An 18,668-nucleotide genomic window follows, 5' to 3' on the forward strand; every position below is an offset into this window, starting at 1 on the left:
AGGGCTTAAAGGAAATAAGGGAGGTGATAATTTAGAGGTATTCTGGGAGGCAGTTCCAGGCATGAGGGGCAACAAGGGAAAATGGACCAGCAGAAGACCTTTGGAAGGCTGAGAGTGGTGAACCTGACTCTGCAAAGATCACAGGAAAGGATGTCTGGGGATATAAGCACAGAGAGATAAGGAGAGGCACAGCCATGAAGGGCTTTCAAGGTAGACAAGAAGCAACAAATATTCCAATTCCTCAAGTACAGTCCATATAGATGCTACAGCCAGGAGTGCCTACTATCGGCTTCGGCTGTTGTGTCAGCCGCACCCCTTCCTAGAGTTAGAAGACCTAAAGAGGGTAGTGCACGCACTGGTAACCTCAAGGCTCGACTTCTGCAATGCGCTGTACATGGGGCTACCTTTGTGCCTAGTCTGGAAACTTCAGTTAGTTCAAAATATGACAGCCAGGTTGGTCACCGGCACACCTAAGGGTGACCATATTACCCCAACATTACAATCACTCCACTGGCTGCCAATTAGTTTCCGGGCAAAGTACAAAGTGTTGGTTATTACTTTTAAAGCCCTACATGGTTTGGATCCAGGTTACCTGTGGGATTGCCTTCCTCCGTACAATCCACCCCGCACACTCAGGTCCTCTGGGGAGAACTTACTTCAGTCAGCCAAAATTCTGCACGGTAGGTCAGGCTGAGAGTTAATGGACTGGCCCACGGTCATACAGCAAGCATTGAAACTGCACGGGGATTTGAACTCTGGCCAGGGTCCAGCACCTGAACTGCTACTAAGGGGTGTCTATGAGGTCTATTTATCCCATCGTGGCTGCACAGTGCTGCTGCGTTGTTTATATGACACAGCCGCCAGCTCGCAGCCACATCAGGCTTCTCCCCCCTGAAACTGCGTTTTTCGCAGTGTGGTTTTTTACCACGATTTTTATAGTTGCGCAGAGGTCACTACATTGTTTCCCAGTCTGTCAGTGGTGGTGTTGGTTCTGGTTCAATCAGTGGGCGTTGCTGGGGGTGGCTGCAAGTCCAGGGTAAGCGTGGGACGACAGGGCAGGGGCAGGCTTGATGAGCCAAATGGCCGCCGGCACTGCGGTTTTTCTGGCCGGTTAGCCCACGCTCCCTCCTGCCGCCTGAATTTATCCTCACTGCTGCGGTGCTGCGGGATTATGAGGGAACCCAGCTATAAAAGCGGCATCGCATTGATGCCCGCTAATGTCCTGCAAGGAAAGCTACAACCGCAATAACAACAGAGAGTTCACGCTAGAGCCACGGCTCGCATTGTTCACCGGACGGCCGTTACAAACCTCGTCGGGACACATGTCTGCTCAATGGACGGCCCCACCGGTAGCGGAGAAGGAAGAGGAGAAGTGTAACGATAAGGTTCGCCGTACTGATTCACCGTGAATGATGGCACTGGGTATCTGTTTGTTGGCACGCTCTGCGAGGAAACCATGAGCCAAAGGTTACCTTTCCAATATAATTTCACAAAAGCAGGTTGCATTTGTGCCGTGGGCTGGTGGTATCCATGAAGTGCATCACTCAAGGCATAATCCTATGCGTGTTTAGAGTGAGAAAGTCCTACGACTCCCACGCTCTAAACACGCATAGGATTGTACCCTATGCCTCTCTCACACTCACCCACATCGTTTTCAGAGCCCCCCAGTGAAAAGGAAGACGGGCTGTAGCACGAGTTCAACCCCAAGCATCTCCAGGAAGCGCTAGGAAAGATTCCTGTCTGAAACACTGGAGAGCTAATGCCAGTACTAGGCTAGATGTCCCAAAAGGTATGACTTGGTGTAAGTTTCCTAAATATTTTCCTTGTCAATTCCCTCCCCCCTCAGCCTGTGTATCCCCACTCCCCAGGGTTATGTGCTGATCCTCCCCAGTGTTTTTCAAACGCTCTCTCCACCCCCCCTCCCCTGCCCCTGAGTTGGGAGTAAAAACTATTTGCTGCCCCAGAAACATGGCAGATGAGTTAAAAGTTGCTTCACCCATTTTGCCTATGTGGCAGGGACAGGAAACCTGGCGCCCTCCAGAGGTTTGAGACTATAACTGACCATTGGCCATGCTAGTTGGGGCTGATGGGAGTTGTAGTCCAAAACCTCCAGAGGGCACCAGATTGGGGAAGGCTGGGATAAGGAGTCTTTTCTCGTCGTATCCTGCCCGTACTCTCAGATCATCAGCCGAGGCCCTTCTCTCCACACCCTCTTTGTTAGAGGGGAAGTGGATGATAACCAGGGAGGGGACCTTTTCATGGTAGGGTGACCGTATGGAAAGGAGGACAGGGCTCCTGTATCTTTAACAGTTATATAGAAAAGGTGTCATCTGTATGTACGCAGCACCTGGTGAAATTCCCTCTTCATCACAGCAGTTAAAGCTGCAGGAGCCCTGCCCTCTTGACCAGATACAAAAGAAGGCAGGGCTCCTGCATCTTTCACTGTGTGATGAAGAGGGAATTTCAACAGGTGCTGAGTGCATACAAATGGCACCTGCTGAAATTTCCATTTCAGTGCAACAGGAGCCCTGTCCTTTCCATATGGTCACCCTAGTATGAAACACACTCCCCAGGGAGGCTCACTTTTTGCCAGACTACAACCTTTTTATTCACCAGTTTTTAAAGTATTTTAAGGCATTTTAAAATCTCTATTTTTAACTGCTGGTTGTTTTTATTATGTCCTCGTTTTAGTTTTGCAAACCGCCCAGAAACCAATTCTGGCAAAGGGTATTATATACATAATAAATAATTACAAGAAGTCATACGTAGGGGGAAAGAATGGGTCTATGGCCATGTATGCAAGTCACACAAATGTCTAACTTGACAGGTGTACATACGTTTGGAAGTATATATCCACAACAAAATTAGATACTTACAGGTATGTGCAGGTTTCCCAACCCCCTGCCCTACATATTCCTACACCATTATAGGAAGAATGTCATATGTGAGCCTCTCCTTTGGGCTTCATCTCAGCCTAGCAAGTGCTTGCAGGCTCTGGAGCTCTATGACATACCCAGATCTCTCTGCCTGCAAAGAATTCCCCATTTATTTCAATGGAAGGACAATGGAACAGCACCAAAAAAAAAGGAAAAAAGGATTAACACATAGAACTGTTTCTTTCGCTGAAGTGAATGGGTAATTGCATTCGCATTGTTCTTCATGCATATCTGAAATGAAGATACATGGGACTCTGGATTGTCCATCAGTGGGAAGTAAATACAACTCCAATGTAAAAACAACAACAGATCCTTCTATTGGCTAGTCTATACCATAGGCTTAAAACAGCTTTTAATAGTCATTCCCTCTTGCAGGGGACCCTGGGAACTGTAGTTCTGGGTGGGTAGGTGAGATTTTGTAACAGAGAATTCTTAGGGCGCTCACCAAACTACAGTTCCCAAGATCCTTTGCAAGGAAGACTTCCCAGTTACCAGTGTTCGGTTGTAGTGTCGCTACAGCTCCCATTCATTCTAACTGGGCTTCCATGTGTCCTCGCCTTTACACACACACACACCACACACACACACACCACACACACACAAAACCCCCAAACCACGAAGATCAGATATTATTGGAAAAGCCCTTATTTCCTACCGGTTGAGTTGAGGTATCCCTTGGATAATATGGGATGCTTGGAGGGCACTGTGTTCGTACGGGCACTTCTGCTGTTCTAGCTGGTCTGTTCCAGCATCTAAACAAACGAACAATAAATACTGAGCGTGCCTGTCGTTCCCTTTCAAAGTTGAACGCTCTTGGAATAAAGTACGCCCTTTACAACCAAAGCAGGAAGAACATGGAGTTTGCTTCCTCTGTCATGATGCTCTCATCACCTGCTGCTCTCTCGGTCAATTGGGAGCAGGTGAACCTTTGAGCCAAGGCCCAGTTTTAGCTGTACCATGGTAGACAGTAATGAGCTAAATGGGTCAATGGCCTGGCTCAATATAAGACAGTTTTCTTTGATCTCCCCAAAAATCCGGAAACCAAAATAAGGCTCATCAAAATGATGGGAAGCTGAGTTAGCATTCAGCTGACATATTCCAGAATACCAAATCCTCCAGATCCTTCACAGTAGAAATCACCCAGGGGAGATGCTAAATATGAATGGTGCTATAGACAAGAGCACGGGATTTCTTTAAAAATGCAAGGGCCAGATGTGGGATAGGAAATACTCACCGACCACAGCAACTGTCTACCAATGGCAATAAGGATGACACCAACTTATTTCTCCTAAAATAACAGAAGAGCAAAAGCAACAGAAGGGGAAGAATGAGGCAGAAGAATGCCAGCAACCAATTTGTTGTTGTATTATCATCTGGGGGCAGAGAGAGAGAGAGAGAGAGAGAGAGAGAGAGAGAGAGAGAGAATTAACTTCCATAGCAAACTCGGCTTCATTTTTTCCAACCCTTATTTTATTTATTTAATTATTTAAATTATTTCTTGGCCACCTTTCAAGGCAGAAGCCCTCCCAAGGTGGCTTACATCAATAAGACATATTTTGGGGGAAAGAAATTGAGTATGTTTGTTTTATCAATCCGTTCCTAGCTCACTTTTCCATAAAAAAAAAAATAACATCGAAACCAGCTTACAAATGTATAATGCACACACTAGGGTAAATATCAGTCATTAAAACAGTTAAAAACATTGGGTTGAATCCAGACCGAAGCTGCAAATTTATACCCACTTCTCCCTGAGTAAGATTCACCAAGCTCAATGGAGGCTTTTTTTTTCTGAGTACCCATGTACAGGATTGCACTGTAAGTTAGGTGGATTTAGATTCCATTGAAATCCATGCAAAAGGTGAGTCATGTCTTATGTCCCGTTATTTCAATGGGAACTAAGTACAGCTAGGTTACCCTGGATCCAAGTCATTAAAGATACACCCTTCAAACAAATATATTAGGAAATTGCAGCAGCACAGTAAAGGCTAGTTGCAGTTTTCAGAAAGAAGAAACGGAAAAAGGAAAGGAACCTCTCGTGCAAAGCACTTGAGTCATTGCTGACTCCTAGAGGGGCGCCTGCTTTCGCTGATGTTTAATTCGCAGACTTTGTAACAGGGTGGTTTGCCGTTACCTTCCCCAGTCGCAGTTACCTTTCCCCCAGCTAGCTGGGTGCTCATTTTACCGACCTCAGAAGGATGGAAGGATGAGTCGACCTGAGCCGGCTGCCTGAGAACCAGCTTCTGCTGGGATCGAACTCAGGCCATGGGGAGAGTTTTGGCTGCAGTAACTGCTGCTTACCACTCTGCGCCACAGGAGGCTCTTTATAAAAAGAACAAACCACTAAACACTAAAAGCCTTCTTGTAGTGAGTTTGTAAGGCCTGGCTAAAGCTTGGGGAGACAGGCAGCCCAATGACCTGGGAAGGGCACTTGACAGATCTGGCAGCACCACCAAAAAGGACCCGTGACACATACTCCACCCACTGTATCTCTAATGGTGAAGGAGGGGTCCCCAGCAGGGATTCTGAAGCCAGTTTTAGAGCACAAGCAGATTCATAAAGGAAGCAGCAATTCTCAGGCTATCCTGGACCTGGGCCATTAAGAGTTTTAAAGGATAACATCAGCATTTTGAACAGAGCCTGGAAACAATAAATTTCCAGTGGACTGATGGTAGAGAATTTGAGTTAGGTGGCCCAACTACCAGGCTCCTGTCAAATGCCTGGCTACCATATATTGCAGCAGCTGCAGTCAAAGGACTGCAATCCTTTGGAGAGAGACTGACAATCAATAGGGGTGGGTAACATGTTTTTATTCACTCAGCATTTTAACACTTAATTTTAACTTAAATTTAAATGTTACTGTTTTAACTCTGTATTTTAATCTTCTATCAACTTTGCTGTGTGGTTTTATCCTGGTTGCGCTTTTTATACTGTATTTCGTAATTGTGTTTTAACCTGTTGGGTGTTTTACTGTGGTTTTAATTTTTGTGAACCGCCCAGAGAGCTTCGGCTATTGGGCAGTATAAAAATGTAATAAATAAATAAATAAATAAATAAATAAAATAACATGTGGCCCACGAGACTTTTATTGCAGCCATAGAAGCAGCAACAAAAAAAGAAAAAAGGTGATTTTGCTTGAAAACAAAGTGTACACGGGGGGGGGGGCACTGCCACGCTAAAATTTTGGTGGCAAGTTCAACATCACAGTGGTGGGCACGGTTGCAGTCCCCAGTGATGGGGGAGTACAGCCCCCTGACTCCCAGACGTTGTGCACTCCTCCAGTAATTCAACTCAGATGTATCTGAGACATGAGTGACTAAGGCCAGGTCCAATTTCTTGGAGATGAAATAGCCTGCTATGGCACACGTGAACACACACACACACACATACACGGAGCACAAAAACGGGGGCAAGCTAAAGAGAAAGGAAACAACAAATTAAACATAAAACAAGAAGCTCGGTCTGGAGAGCAGCACATAAATGTTAATAAACAAAGAACCACCATAAAGCTAATCTCCACTGATTTAGGGCAGCAGGACATTTTCTAGAAAATGTTCGAGTTTCAAATATTTTCCAGGAAACCCACATCACTGGTTATATACAGTATATCTACTGTTCTGGAAGCCTTAAACTGGAAGCCTTACACACAAATCCTAAATCAGCTGAATTTACTCAGTGATGACATCACTCTGCATGTACTCAGAGGTACTCTACGAATGTTTCTCGTATTCCAGGATAGCTGGAGTTGAAGATGAACTCTTGCAAAGTTTATGCTGTTCATCACTGAGATCGTCAGAGGGCATGCTCCTGGTGGTTCCACGTGCACCTGTGGCCTGATTGGGATCCACCAGGAGAAGAGCCTTTAGTGTAGTGGCCCTTCTCTGTGGAACTCCCTGCCCCTGGAAGTGAGGCAGGTGCCAACACTAGGCTGCTTCCGGTGCCTCCTGAAAACAACTCTGTTTCGAGAAGCCTTCTTCAGCCACTGTTTTTCTGCCTCCTTTGTTTTTAAATTGAGTAATTAAAAAAAAAACTTTCTTTTACTGTTTATATCTATGTTCACTGCTCTGGAATCTGTGTTAGATAATTGAGCGGTATATAAATGTTGTAAATTTATATCATCATCATCATCATCATCATCATCGTCATAATACAATCCATAAATCGATATGATATGATGCAATAGCTCTGCTGTTCATCAAGGGATGATGAACAAAATGAAATCATCCTCTCCGGGTTTCAGTCAGAACCAGTCAGAACTCTAAAGGAGTTCAGGTGTGAAGCCTGAAACCCGGAGCGGATTCACCGCCCCACTGACATTGTTTAGCTTGGAAAAAAGGAGGCTAAGGGGAGACATGATGGAGGTGTACAAAATCATGCATGGTGTGGAGAATGTGGACAGGGAGACATTTTTTCTCCCTCTCTCAAAATACAAGAACCCAATGGGTTCGCCCTATGCAGCTGATTGTTTGGCGATTCAAGACAGATAAAAGGAAGGACTTCTTCGCACAGCATATAGTTAAACTATGGAACTCACTACCACAAGATGAGGTGATGGCCACCAATTTGGATAGCTTTAAAAGGGGGGGTGGATAAATTCCTGGAAGAGAGACAAGTGACTTGCGTTCATGGACATTCTTATAGAGAAGAACTGCTTATGTAGGATTGTCTGGGAGTAGATGTACATAGGGCTGCCCTGTGAATTGGCCAAAACGTTGCTGCACCACGAGTGCTCTCTGTCTTCTTGTTCCTAATATTCGCAATCTCCCGAGGCAATGAAAAAAACAAACCCCACAAACAGTTCAGTAGGACGTCAATCTAACGTCTTCTCTAGAAGAGACTTAGGCCTTAGCTAGACCAGGCTATATCCTGGGGTGATACCCGCGATCGTCCCTGTGCGTCCAGATGACGCACAGGGGATCCCAGGATCAGGGAGGGATTATCCCTCCCTTGCCCCGGGATACAGGCCTACCCTTTGGCCCCGCTTTTTCCGCGGTCTCAGGCTGAGCCCAAGACCGCAGAGCATGTGACCTGTTTCCGTGGGATTACTCGCGTGGATCCGTGAGCTGCACCCATCAAGGGTAGGGTGGGGGGAGTGGGGGAAATCATTTTTTTAAAAAAAACCAACTCACTGTGAGTCACTTGAGCGCTTCTGTCTCTTTAAAAATAAAAAGATGGCAGGTGCAATGCCTCTCTTCCTGTGGTCGTCGCGCCTTACGTGTAAACAAGGGCAAGATCTCGTGTTATTCACAACGCAAGGTCTCCCCTCCTCTTCCCTGGACTTTCAGGTAGGACCATAGATTGCATAGCATGACTAAACTTGTTTTTTTAAAAAAAAGATACTAAAAATTGTCACCAACCTCTGGGTACACACAGGTCTTTATGCGGTGTCTGTTGGGACTGGGACGTTCTTGACTTTGTGTCTGAATGTAATGCAACGTGCAGTGCAACGTCTGTGCTCAAATAATAAATAAGTTAAGTGGCAACGTTGCGATATTACCACAGGTCCTCCTTCACCAGTACTAAGTCACACCACTGAGACGAAACAGGTGCGTACAACAGATAAGAAGTCCCTTGTTGTACAGCAATTTGTGGCTCTGGGTTTTGTTTCCAAAAGATCCCATTTGCCAGTTGCCTTCGCTTCAAAGAGCAGCAGCCAAAGAATAAGCAGCATATAAATATCAAGATACAGAAGAGAGGTATAAAGGAATACGTCTGACAGAGCACCTGCTTTGCAATGCAGAAGATCGCAGGTTCGATCCCTGGCTTCTCCAGGCAGGGTGAAGAATTCCGCCTGAAACCCTGGAGAGCCGCTGCTGCCAGTCCGTGTTAGTACTGGGCTAGATGGACCCATGGACCCAAGGCAGTTTCCTGAGAGTGAGAACTCAACCTTGCAAACTGGGGCTTGGTGGCTGCTACAGAGCTGGAGCCTGGAGTCTGGAGTCTTCCTGAGCCAAGGCTGAAGGTGGCTATATATTCAGGGAATAGGGATTCAGCTTGTGCTGGATGGGGTTACACTCCCCCTGAAGACACAGGTCTGCAGCTTAGGTCTACTTCTGGATTCAGCCCTGAGCCTGGATGCCCAGGTTTCAGCGGTGGCCAGGAGTTCATTTGCACAATTAAAGCTAGTGCGACCTGGCCACAGTGACACATGCCTTAGTTACATCCCGATTGGATTACTGTAACGCGCTCTACGTGGGGCTGCCTTTGAAGAGTGTTCGGAAACTCCAGCTGGTTCAAAGAGCTGCAGCCAGATTGTTGACCGGGGCTGGTTACAGGGAGCACATAACTCCCCTGTTAAAACAGCTCCATTGTTCCAGTCTGTTTCCGGGCACAATTCAAAGTGCTGGTTATGACCTAGAAAGCTCTATATGGTTCGGGTCCAGGTTATTTGAAAGAACATACTCTCCCTTATGAGCCTGCCCGTGCTTTGAGATCTTCTGGAGAAGCCCTTCTTTCAGTCCCACCTTCTTCACAGGCACGCTTGGTGGGAACATGGGAGAGGGCCTTCTCGGTGGCTGCTCCGGTTCTCTGGAACTCTCTTCCCGGGGAAGCTAGGCTGGCTCCCTCCTTGATGGGCTTTCGGAAGCAGGCTAACACTTTTTTGTTCCAGCAGGCCTTTGGAGAATAATCTGGCCCTCCATCTATGTTATTGTCTTATAATTTTGTTGTGTATTTTAAATGTTTATGGTTTTGTACCCCCCCCATGTATATTTTAAACTTTGTAAGGCCGCCTTGAGGCCCAGCATTGGGCAAAAGGCGGGATAATAATAATAATAATAATAATAATAATAATAATAATAATAATAATAATAATAATAAATCTTGTCACTTTTTGTAGCCATTACAAGACTTTGGGTTTGTCCCGTTTGGGAGCAACTCCTCCATGGAGATATGAGGAAGTGAGTTCTGCCTCTCTGTTGTGTTTCGTTATTCTGCCAAGGACTTAGCGGGGTGGATCTTGGATGTTTTGTTGGGGATGAGGTATATGTTTAATGGTGTAATAATAAATCCTTTGCTATTGGACTTGCCCTTGTGAGTAAAGGGGAGTGCCTTGGATTTGAGTAGACTCAGGTTACCTACATGTCCTCTCCTTTATAAGGTTTATTAGTATCTTATATAATCTTTACTGTGTTAGACCTTTATTGGTATTTAGTCTACGCAGAAGAGCCCATGTACCAATCGGTTTATATATTTGCTTGTTTGTTGATTGTTACTGTAAAATTTAAAATAAATGTTTTGTTTTAAAAAAGGAGAAAGGTACAAATTTGGAAGTTAACTCATTTGAGTGTGGATATGGCTGCAATTGCAGAAACTTGGCACAGGGTTAAACAGAAGCTCCAGAAGTTGAAAGGTTCCCCCCACCAGTCCAGAGGGCCAGAAGTCTCCAAAGGCTGACAGACCAAAACCCACGCTCTCCTTCCTGTTGCAAGCGAAACCTGCTGGACAGAGTCCGCCACCACCAAGTAGGTGCTTGAGAGGAGACAGGCCCTGCATCTTCTCCTTCTCCACCAACATCACTGAGTGTAGGAAGACAGGAGAGCCCACAACCATTTTCGCAGGAGGTACTTGCCATTGTATGGAGGGCCACTGTCCACGCTGCCGCCATATCCTTTGGAGTCACAGTAGGGAGGGTCCCACCCAGGGTGACAGTGGCAGTTCTTATTGCTGTTACACACCTGTTTAAAAGGTTTTTGAGAAAGAATATTTAGGGAGGGACCACAGTTCCAGTGGTAGAGCAAACACTTTACAGGCAGAAGGTCCCAGGTTCAGGATCAGGTGATGGGAGAGACATCTGCCTAAGGCAACACAGAGCCCCTGCAAAGAGTCTGACTTAGACTGGGTTCACACAAGACACTAACAGAGAGCTTCGGCTATTGGGCAGCATAAAAATGTAATAAATAAATAAATAAACAACCCACGTTCACTGGTTGAATAAGGGTTGTTGTTGAACCATGATTTGTTGCTGTACCGTGGGTTATCGTGTTGTCTGAACACAGTGTGTTTTCCGCAGTGTGGCTTGTTTTCCTCCAATGAGCCATGTTTTGTGGTTGGGTCGTTCAGGGTGTTTAACAAGCCACCCTGCAGAAAACGTGCTACATTCAAGCAACAAAATAATCCACTTTGCGGAATACACACTGTGATCAGACCACACGATAACCCAGCCTGCAGGAAACAAGCTGCGTTCCGGCGGGGGCGGAGCCAGCGAAGAAATGGAGCAGTAGGGCAAATCGTTGCTGCGGGACGGTAGGTCCTAAAATCTTATCATCAAAAGCAATTGGGCTGAGAGTGGTGAAGAAAGCGATGAGAAGCTTTGTGCAGTAGACGGGAGGAAAAGAATAAATCATTGTTAAAAGTGAAACTAAAGGACAGCTCATAAATAAAGTGATTTATGCCACCCAAGAAAGATCTATCGGTAAAGCCGAAGTGGCAAAGACAACACGCGTCTAATAATACAGCCGCTCGCCTTCAAAAATTCGCTGAATTAAACGGAAATTAAAAACAGGAGCAGAGCCAAAAAGAACCGAAAGATCCAAAAATGGCCGCCAAAGTTGGCACGGAGCCAGATACACAGCCAGCGACGATGGCAGAGATGGCTGTTCTTTTAAAAGGAGTGAAGGATGCGGTTTTTACGAAAATTGAGGTTGAAGTCGGAAAAACAAATAAGCGTGTGGATGATTTAGCTGCTGAGATGGCTAAGAGAGACAAGCAATTAAGCTCTCTTAAATCAGAAGTAGATCAGATGGGAAAGCAAGTTAAGCAAGTGAAAAAGATCCAGGAGGAGCAGGAGCTGAAATTTGATGAGTATGAGAAAAGATTGATATCTTTGGAAGATCAGTCTAGGAGATCAACCCTGTGTCTTCGCAATTTGGTCGAGAAGAAAGGGGAGGACCTCAGAAAGACCCTCCCATGCTGGTTTAAAGAATTGGTCCCAACCCTGGAAATACGTGAAGAAGAAGTGGAGCATGTCCACAGGGTTGGAGGCTACAGAAGCAGATCAACTCCTAGAGATGTCTTGCTGAAATTTTCAAATTACTACAAAAAAGAGCAGTTGATGAGGGAGCAGAGATAGCTGGGAGAGCTGAAGTTCCAAGGAGTTCCAGTGCAAATTTTTAATGATTTATGTCAACAAACTTTGGAATGGAGACGCAGTGTCAAGCCTGTAACAGCGGAATTGAAAAAGAGGGGGATACCCTATGCCTGGGGGTATCCAGTTTTTCTGCGTTTTTCATATAAGGAGAAAAATTACAAAGTTTTTTCTTTTCAGCAAGGCCTGGAGCTTCTTGAGAGTTTAGGTTTGGGTCCATGAGACGACGCCGGTGATGATGCAAGGGATGATGATGAGGAAGAAAGAGGCGCAGTAGGGGGTGGGATGTAAATTGGATAACATTGTGATGATAAGCAGTATAAATATATTAGAAGTCTTACTGGTTCTGTATTCCTGGCTCATTTTCTACCCCCCCCCCAAGGGATAATAATTATGGCCGGAGTGTTAGACTCCCGGGGAAGTAATGGGGGGAAAAGATATGGGAGGGAGGGGGGGGAAATGGGTAGTGGGGTGGGTTTGAGGGGTATGAATGGGGGTTTATGTTTTTATGTATATAAATTTGAATCTCAACACACAAGGGATCGGAAAGAATTCCAAAGAATTAAGTATGGATAAGAAGATAAGAATCTCAACGCTCAATGTCAAGGGTCTGGGGGCAGTTGTGAAAAGGAGGAGAATTGAACAACTGTTAAACAGAGATGGTTCTGACATTATTTTTCTGCAGGAAACGCATCGATGTAACGAGGAGACAAATGTAATTCACTTGAAATGGTCAGTTTATTATGAAAAGTCGTTGGGGACTTCAAAAACAATGGGGTGGCCATTTTGATTTCAAAAAGAAGTGGATTCACGTTGGAGAATATTAAAAAGGATGGGAATGGGAGATATCTCTTGATTAAAGGTCAAATTGATGGGAAAATGTATACTTTGATTAATGTTTATGCACCAAATGATAAACAAAGAGAATTTTATGAAGAGGTATTCAGAGAGATAGAAGAGTTTAAGGAGGGATATGTTATTTTGGCGGAAGTTTTTAACATGGTTATGGATAATAGAGTAGACAGGTCAAACCCCACTAAGGTAGAAAAGAGAAATAACGTTACTATTTTAAATAAATAAATTAAAGAAATGGATTTTGTTGATTGTTGGAGAGTTCTTAGAGGGGCGGATCCTGGGTTTACTTTTTATTCTCCAGTCCATCATACATATTCTAGGATAGATCATATTTTTGTCTCTAGAGAGTTTGTAACTAAGCTATGCAGAATGGAATTAGGGGTAATTAGAGTAACGGATCATGCATTGGTAAGTTTAGATTTTACAGTTACTAAGGATTACAAAGAAGCGTTAAGGTGGAGATTGAATACCAAGATATTTAAGCATACCAAAGTGATTGAGAAAATGCAAGAGGAATTGTCAGAAACCTGGGAAATAAATGAAAAGGGAGGAACAAGGACAGCAATGGTTTGGGATACCATGAAGGCTGTGATTAGGGGAATTTGTATTAGGGAAACGTGCAACCTAAAAAGACAACAGGATGTGAAGCAGGCTAAATTAGAGAAAGAGATAATAAAGTTGGAAAAAGAATATTGGCAAACTAAAAATAAACATAATTTAATAGAACTACAGGCAAAGAAAAAAGAATTAGAGAATATAAACTTAGAAGAAGTTCAGAGAAATTTAATTTATATGAAAAGAGAATATTTTCAAAATAGTAATAAAAATTCTAAAATGCTTGCTAAGCTCACACAAAAGGAAAAAGCTAAAAATGGGATAGGATCAGTAAAAAATAAGCAAGGTAATTATTGTCATATGATGAAGGATAAAATAAAAAAAATTCAGGAATTTTTTGAAGATTTATATAGGGAAAAAGATACCCAAAAGAAGAGGATGGAAGTGTATGTGGACAAATACTTGAAGAAGGGATTAGAAAAAGAGCATAAGGAAGTAATGGACAAAATTATATTACAAAGTGAAATAGAGGAGGTTATAGACCAGCTGAAAGTGGGGAAAGCACCTGGGGCAGATGGTCTAGGACCAGAGCTTTATAAAAAATGTAAACTATTAATAGTGCCAAAGTTATTGAAATTATATAACGCTATATTGGAAGGGGAGAGGATTCCAGAATCATGGGAGCATTCGATAATAATTTTGATTCCGAAGCCAGATAAGGAGCTGGCTCTCCCTGACTCATATAGACCGATTTCGTTAATAAATCAAGATGCAAAATTTTTTTCAACTATTTTGGCTAAAAGATTAAATAAATTTATAGCTAAGTATGTAGGGGAAGACCAATGTGGTTTTATAGCAGGAAGACAGATGCACACTTTGGTGGGTAGAGTTTTGAATGTAATTCAGGGGATAAAAAAGTCAAAGATTAAAGCGGGTATCTTAGCGTTGGACATTTTTAAGGCTTTTGATTGTGTGAGTTGGCAAGCATTAAAGATGGTTCTAAATAAAATGGGATTTGGAAACAAATTTAAAGCTATAATTGAGCAGTTATACTCCCAAAATACAGCCGTAGTGGTAGTAAATGATGGAGTTACGGATAAGATACGACTAACCAGAGAGACAAGACAAGGCTGCCCACTCTCACCTGTCCTGTTTGTATTGGTAATGGAATTATTGGCAAATGTAATAAGAGATGATGGGGAGATAGAGGGGATGGGTAGTAGTAATAAAATAAAATTGAATATGTTTGCAGATGATACTTTGATAACCATTAAAGATCCTATAGGTAAGATGGAAAGAATTAAACAGCAGTTTAAAGAATTTGAGGAAGTTACTGGGTTAAGAATAACTTGGGCAAAATCGGAATTGATGTTATTTAACTATACTAAGAAGGAGGAAAAGGAGTGGGAAGGGAATGTTACAGAATTGAAAATTAAAGAAAAAATTAGATATTTGGGAATTAGGATTACTAAAAATCTAGAAGATTTAGAAAACGAGAATTTAAGTGGTTTGAAAAATGAGATATTAGAAAAATTGAAAAAATATAAAAGATTGAACCTTTCATGGTTTGGAAGAATAGCATTAATAAAGATGAAGATTTTACCTAAGATTAATTTTGTTTTTAGGATGCTACCAATAAGAATCTCAGATATAGAGTTAAAAAGTTGGCAGAATATTATAAATAATTATTGTAATGCAGAGAAGAAATCTAGGATTAATAAAAGTGAATGGTATTTAAGCCAAAGAAAGGGAGGACTGGGGGCCTTCCTAGACGAGGCCTTAGCGCGCCTTGAGACCCGGTTTCCCTGCTGTGCATCCAGATGACGCACAGGGGAATCCGGGCACAGGCCGCAGTGAGGCCTCCTCCAATGCGCCATAAGGAAAGTCGCTTATGGCGCGCCTTTTTCGCAGCCCCGGCCTCAGGCCGGAGCTGCGAAACGTGTGGGAAGGTCCGCGGCTTTTCGCGGCTACTCGCTTACTCGCGAGTAGCCGCGAAAAGCCACGGACCTGGCGTGCCCATCGTGCCAGGGGGTGAGTGATCCGGGGGGGAGAGATGGCAGAGGGCGACGAAGGAGATGGTGAGGGGATGGCGGAGGGCGACGAAGGAGATGGTGAGGGGGGGCGGAGGGCGACAAAGGAGATGGCGAGGGGGGCAGATGGGGGGGATTAAATAAAAAAAACCTTACCTTCTCCGGCGGCTTCGGGCCACACATGGCCCCTTTAAAAAAAAAAAACATGGCCGACGCTGCAGGGCTTCCATCATCCCTGCGGGTCGGCCGTCTAGGAGGCTGGGCGGCGCGCGTTAAACTTAGCGCACCGTAGCCCCGCCTCCCTGCCGGCTTATCCCGGCAGGTCTAGCAAAGCCCTGGGACTCCCAAACATTAGTTCTTATTATGTAGCAAATAGGTTAAGACATATTGTTGAAGCAATTTTAGGTGTAGGTGATTTAGATTGGATGGAGGAAAAAAGTACAAGTAATATAGAATTAAATTTGTATAATGTATTCTTTAAGGAAAGAGGGAAAAGAAAATGGGTTGATGATTTAGGTAATCAGTTTTTGAAGTTCCATTGGGAACTTTGGAACAAATATAAAAAGGAGTTGCTTCCAAGCAGCTCCCCTTTAACACCGGTGATAATGTTAAAGAATTTTCCTGAAGATTTAAAGAATAGATTAAGTAAAGTTCTAATAGAGAAAAATAAAATGAAATTAAGAGAATGGTTAAGAGGGATGAATACAAGAGAGAAGATGGAAGAGGTTTTAAAAGATAGAAAATTAACTTGGTTAAATTATGGGCAATTGGAACAATGGACTAAAAATTGGGTAAGAGAAAATGGAGAGTGTAGAGAGATGACGAAGTTTGAGAAATTAATTGATAAAAAAGAAATCGATAAGGGACAAAATATAGGGACAAAAGGTTTAATGAGTCAATTATACAATATATTAACTGAGAAAGGATTGTTGGATAGTGTAGGAAAATTGGTTTGGGAGACAGATTTGAAGATACAGATAGGACAGCAGACTTGGGAAGGACTATGGAAACAGAGAGTGTTGAGAAATATGTCAGTAAGAATAAAGGAGAGCTATTATAAAATTTTATGGAGGTGGTACTTAACTCTGGTTAGATTAAACAAGATCAATAATCAACATTCAGCAGATTGTTGGAGGGGCTGTGGTGAAAATGTGGTGGGATTGTAAATATGTGCAAAAGTTGTGGAAGATGGTGTTCTTCAAGATTGAGCAGATTGTTGGAATGAAAATAGAAGATACACCAAGAATTGCATTACTCTCAATGCAAGAAGATCTTAAATGTAGTAAAGAAATTAAGGAACTGATAACGAATTTGCTGACAGCTGCAAGGTTAATCGTAGCTAGGAACTGGAAGACACAAGGAGATTATTGTATTGAAGAATGGTATAAAGAAGTGTGGGATATTGCTATTAATGATAAATTGACATGTAATATTAAAATGAAAAGAGGTATAGTAAAAATGAATGATTTTGAGGGAATCTGGAAAAAGTTCCTAGTATTTGTGTTCTCTAAGGGAAGCGGGAAACCACCAACAGAGGAAACTATGAGTTTTTGGAAACAGGACTGAGATCCCGAGGTGGGGATCAACACTTTTATGTTGAGTATGATTATGTTTAATAGATTAAGCTTGAATATATGTTACAAAGGCTATTTTGTGTTTATGTACTATGTTCTTTTTTTAGTTATCTGTATTGTTGTAGGTAAAAGTCAATAAAAAAACAAAAAAACCAAGCTGCGTTCCAACAACATGATAACCCATGGTTCAATAACAACCCACGGTGCAACAACAACCCACACTCAACCACCGAAACACATAATCAACCACTGAGTGTGGGAGGGCGTGTTGTGTGAACCCAGCTTTAAGGGTGCTTCCAGATAAAGCTCTTGTGCAACTGCCCTGCCCTATTCCCAGAATTGTATTGGGGGACAGGGGCGTGTGCTTCCAACGTCAAGGTCTTTCATTTGTAAGTCTCTTGAGTTTTCCCACGGCTTCTTCCATCTTTGTTCTTACTACAGAAAATCCATTAAGAAGGGAAAGACAGAAGAGCTGCACCGTGTCCTTTGATTGGTCAAGCTAGGAGTTGTCCGCCTGGAAGCACCCCTGATATAAGGCTGCTTCCTACATTCCTAATATTGTTCATGTTATTATTCTGATTCTACCAATATTCTTGTGCACAAGAAATGCATTCTACAGCCCACTAGAGTTTCAGGCTTATATACAGTTCATAATGGGACAGGTGTGGAGAATTGTAAAATTCTGGTCAGAAGGAAATTAAAAAGAGAAAGTGACAATCATGGTAATTCACAGTTACTTGTATGAGTATGACTGCTTAGAACTTGAGTGTGGGCAGGAATGGGCTCAAGTGACAGGAAGCCAGATTCCAGCTGGACATCAGGAAAAACTTCCTGACTGCTAGAGCAGCACAACAATGGAACCCATGACCTAGGGAGGTGGTGGGCTCTCCCACACTGGAGGCCTTCAAGAGGCAGCTGGACAGCCATCTGTCAGGGATGCTTTAAGGTAGATTCCTGCATTGAGCAGGGGGTTGGACTTGATGGCCTTAGAGGCCCCTTCCAACTTTGCAATTCTATGATTCCTAGAGAGCCCAGAGAGCTTTGGAAACTGCCCAGAGAGCTTATGTTGTGGGGCGGTATATAAATGTAATAAAAATAAATATAGAACCTGTGAGGTTCTAGTCCTAGCCAAACTGACCTCTCTCTTCTTCAAAGAAATGTCCCTACGAACATTAGACGTCGTCAATTTCATTCTTCCACCACTTGGAATGTTGGTGAACATTCCAAGACAGCACAGTCACTCCATGCCCCTCAAAAGTGAGTGAGGGAAGGGAAGGGAAAGGGGTTAGGGAAAAGATCCGGACTGTGAACTAACTGATAGTTACAGAACAAAACAAAACATATGCCAATAAAGCAATTAGCATTGAAAGTGCCAACTAGAAGTCATGCGTGGTTTTATTTAACTTACCCCTTGCCCGTTGCATTTACCCTTTATGTCACAGTCATAACCCAGAACAGACACATTAACACATTGGTAGTGTTTACATATCTGAAACAAGAACACACACAACACAAAACGATTAAGAGCATAAGAGCAGGCTTGCTGAATCAGACCAAGGGTCCATCTAGTCCAGCATTCTGTTCACAGAGCTCCTTACAGGAAACCCACAAGCAGGACTTGAGTGCACCCTCCCAC

General features: G+C 43.4%; 1 protein-coding gene across 1 annotated transcript in view; it reads right to left on the bottom strand.

Moving 5' to 3' along the window:
- The window catches only part of ADAM9 (ADAM metallopeptidase domain 9), a 78,393-nt gene that overhangs the window by 4,307 nt on the left and 55,418 nt on the right, over positions 1–18,668 (bottom strand). Inside the window, exons 17-21 of the mRNA XM_063139282.1 lie at positions 18,441–18,521; positions 10,504–10,609; positions 4,171–4,309; positions 3,592–3,688; positions 1,310–1,443 (exon numbers count right to left, since the gene is read on the bottom strand). Of these exons, the coding sequence (XP_062995352.1) occupies positions 1,310–1,443; positions 3,592–3,688; positions 4,171–4,309; positions 10,504–10,609; positions 18,441–18,521 (557 nt within the window). The remainder of the gene's footprint in view (positions 1–1,309; positions 1,444–3,591; positions 3,689–4,170; positions 4,310–10,503; positions 10,610–18,440; positions 18,522–18,668) is intronic.

The sequence above is a fragment of the Elgaria multicarinata genome, chromosome 12 (assembly GCF_023053635.1).
Source record: "Elgaria multicarinata webbii isolate HBS135686 ecotype San Diego chromosome 12, rElgMul1.1.pri, whole genome shotgun sequence".
NCBI lineage: Eukaryota > Metazoa > Chordata > Lepidosauria > Squamata > Anguidae > Elgaria > Elgaria multicarinata.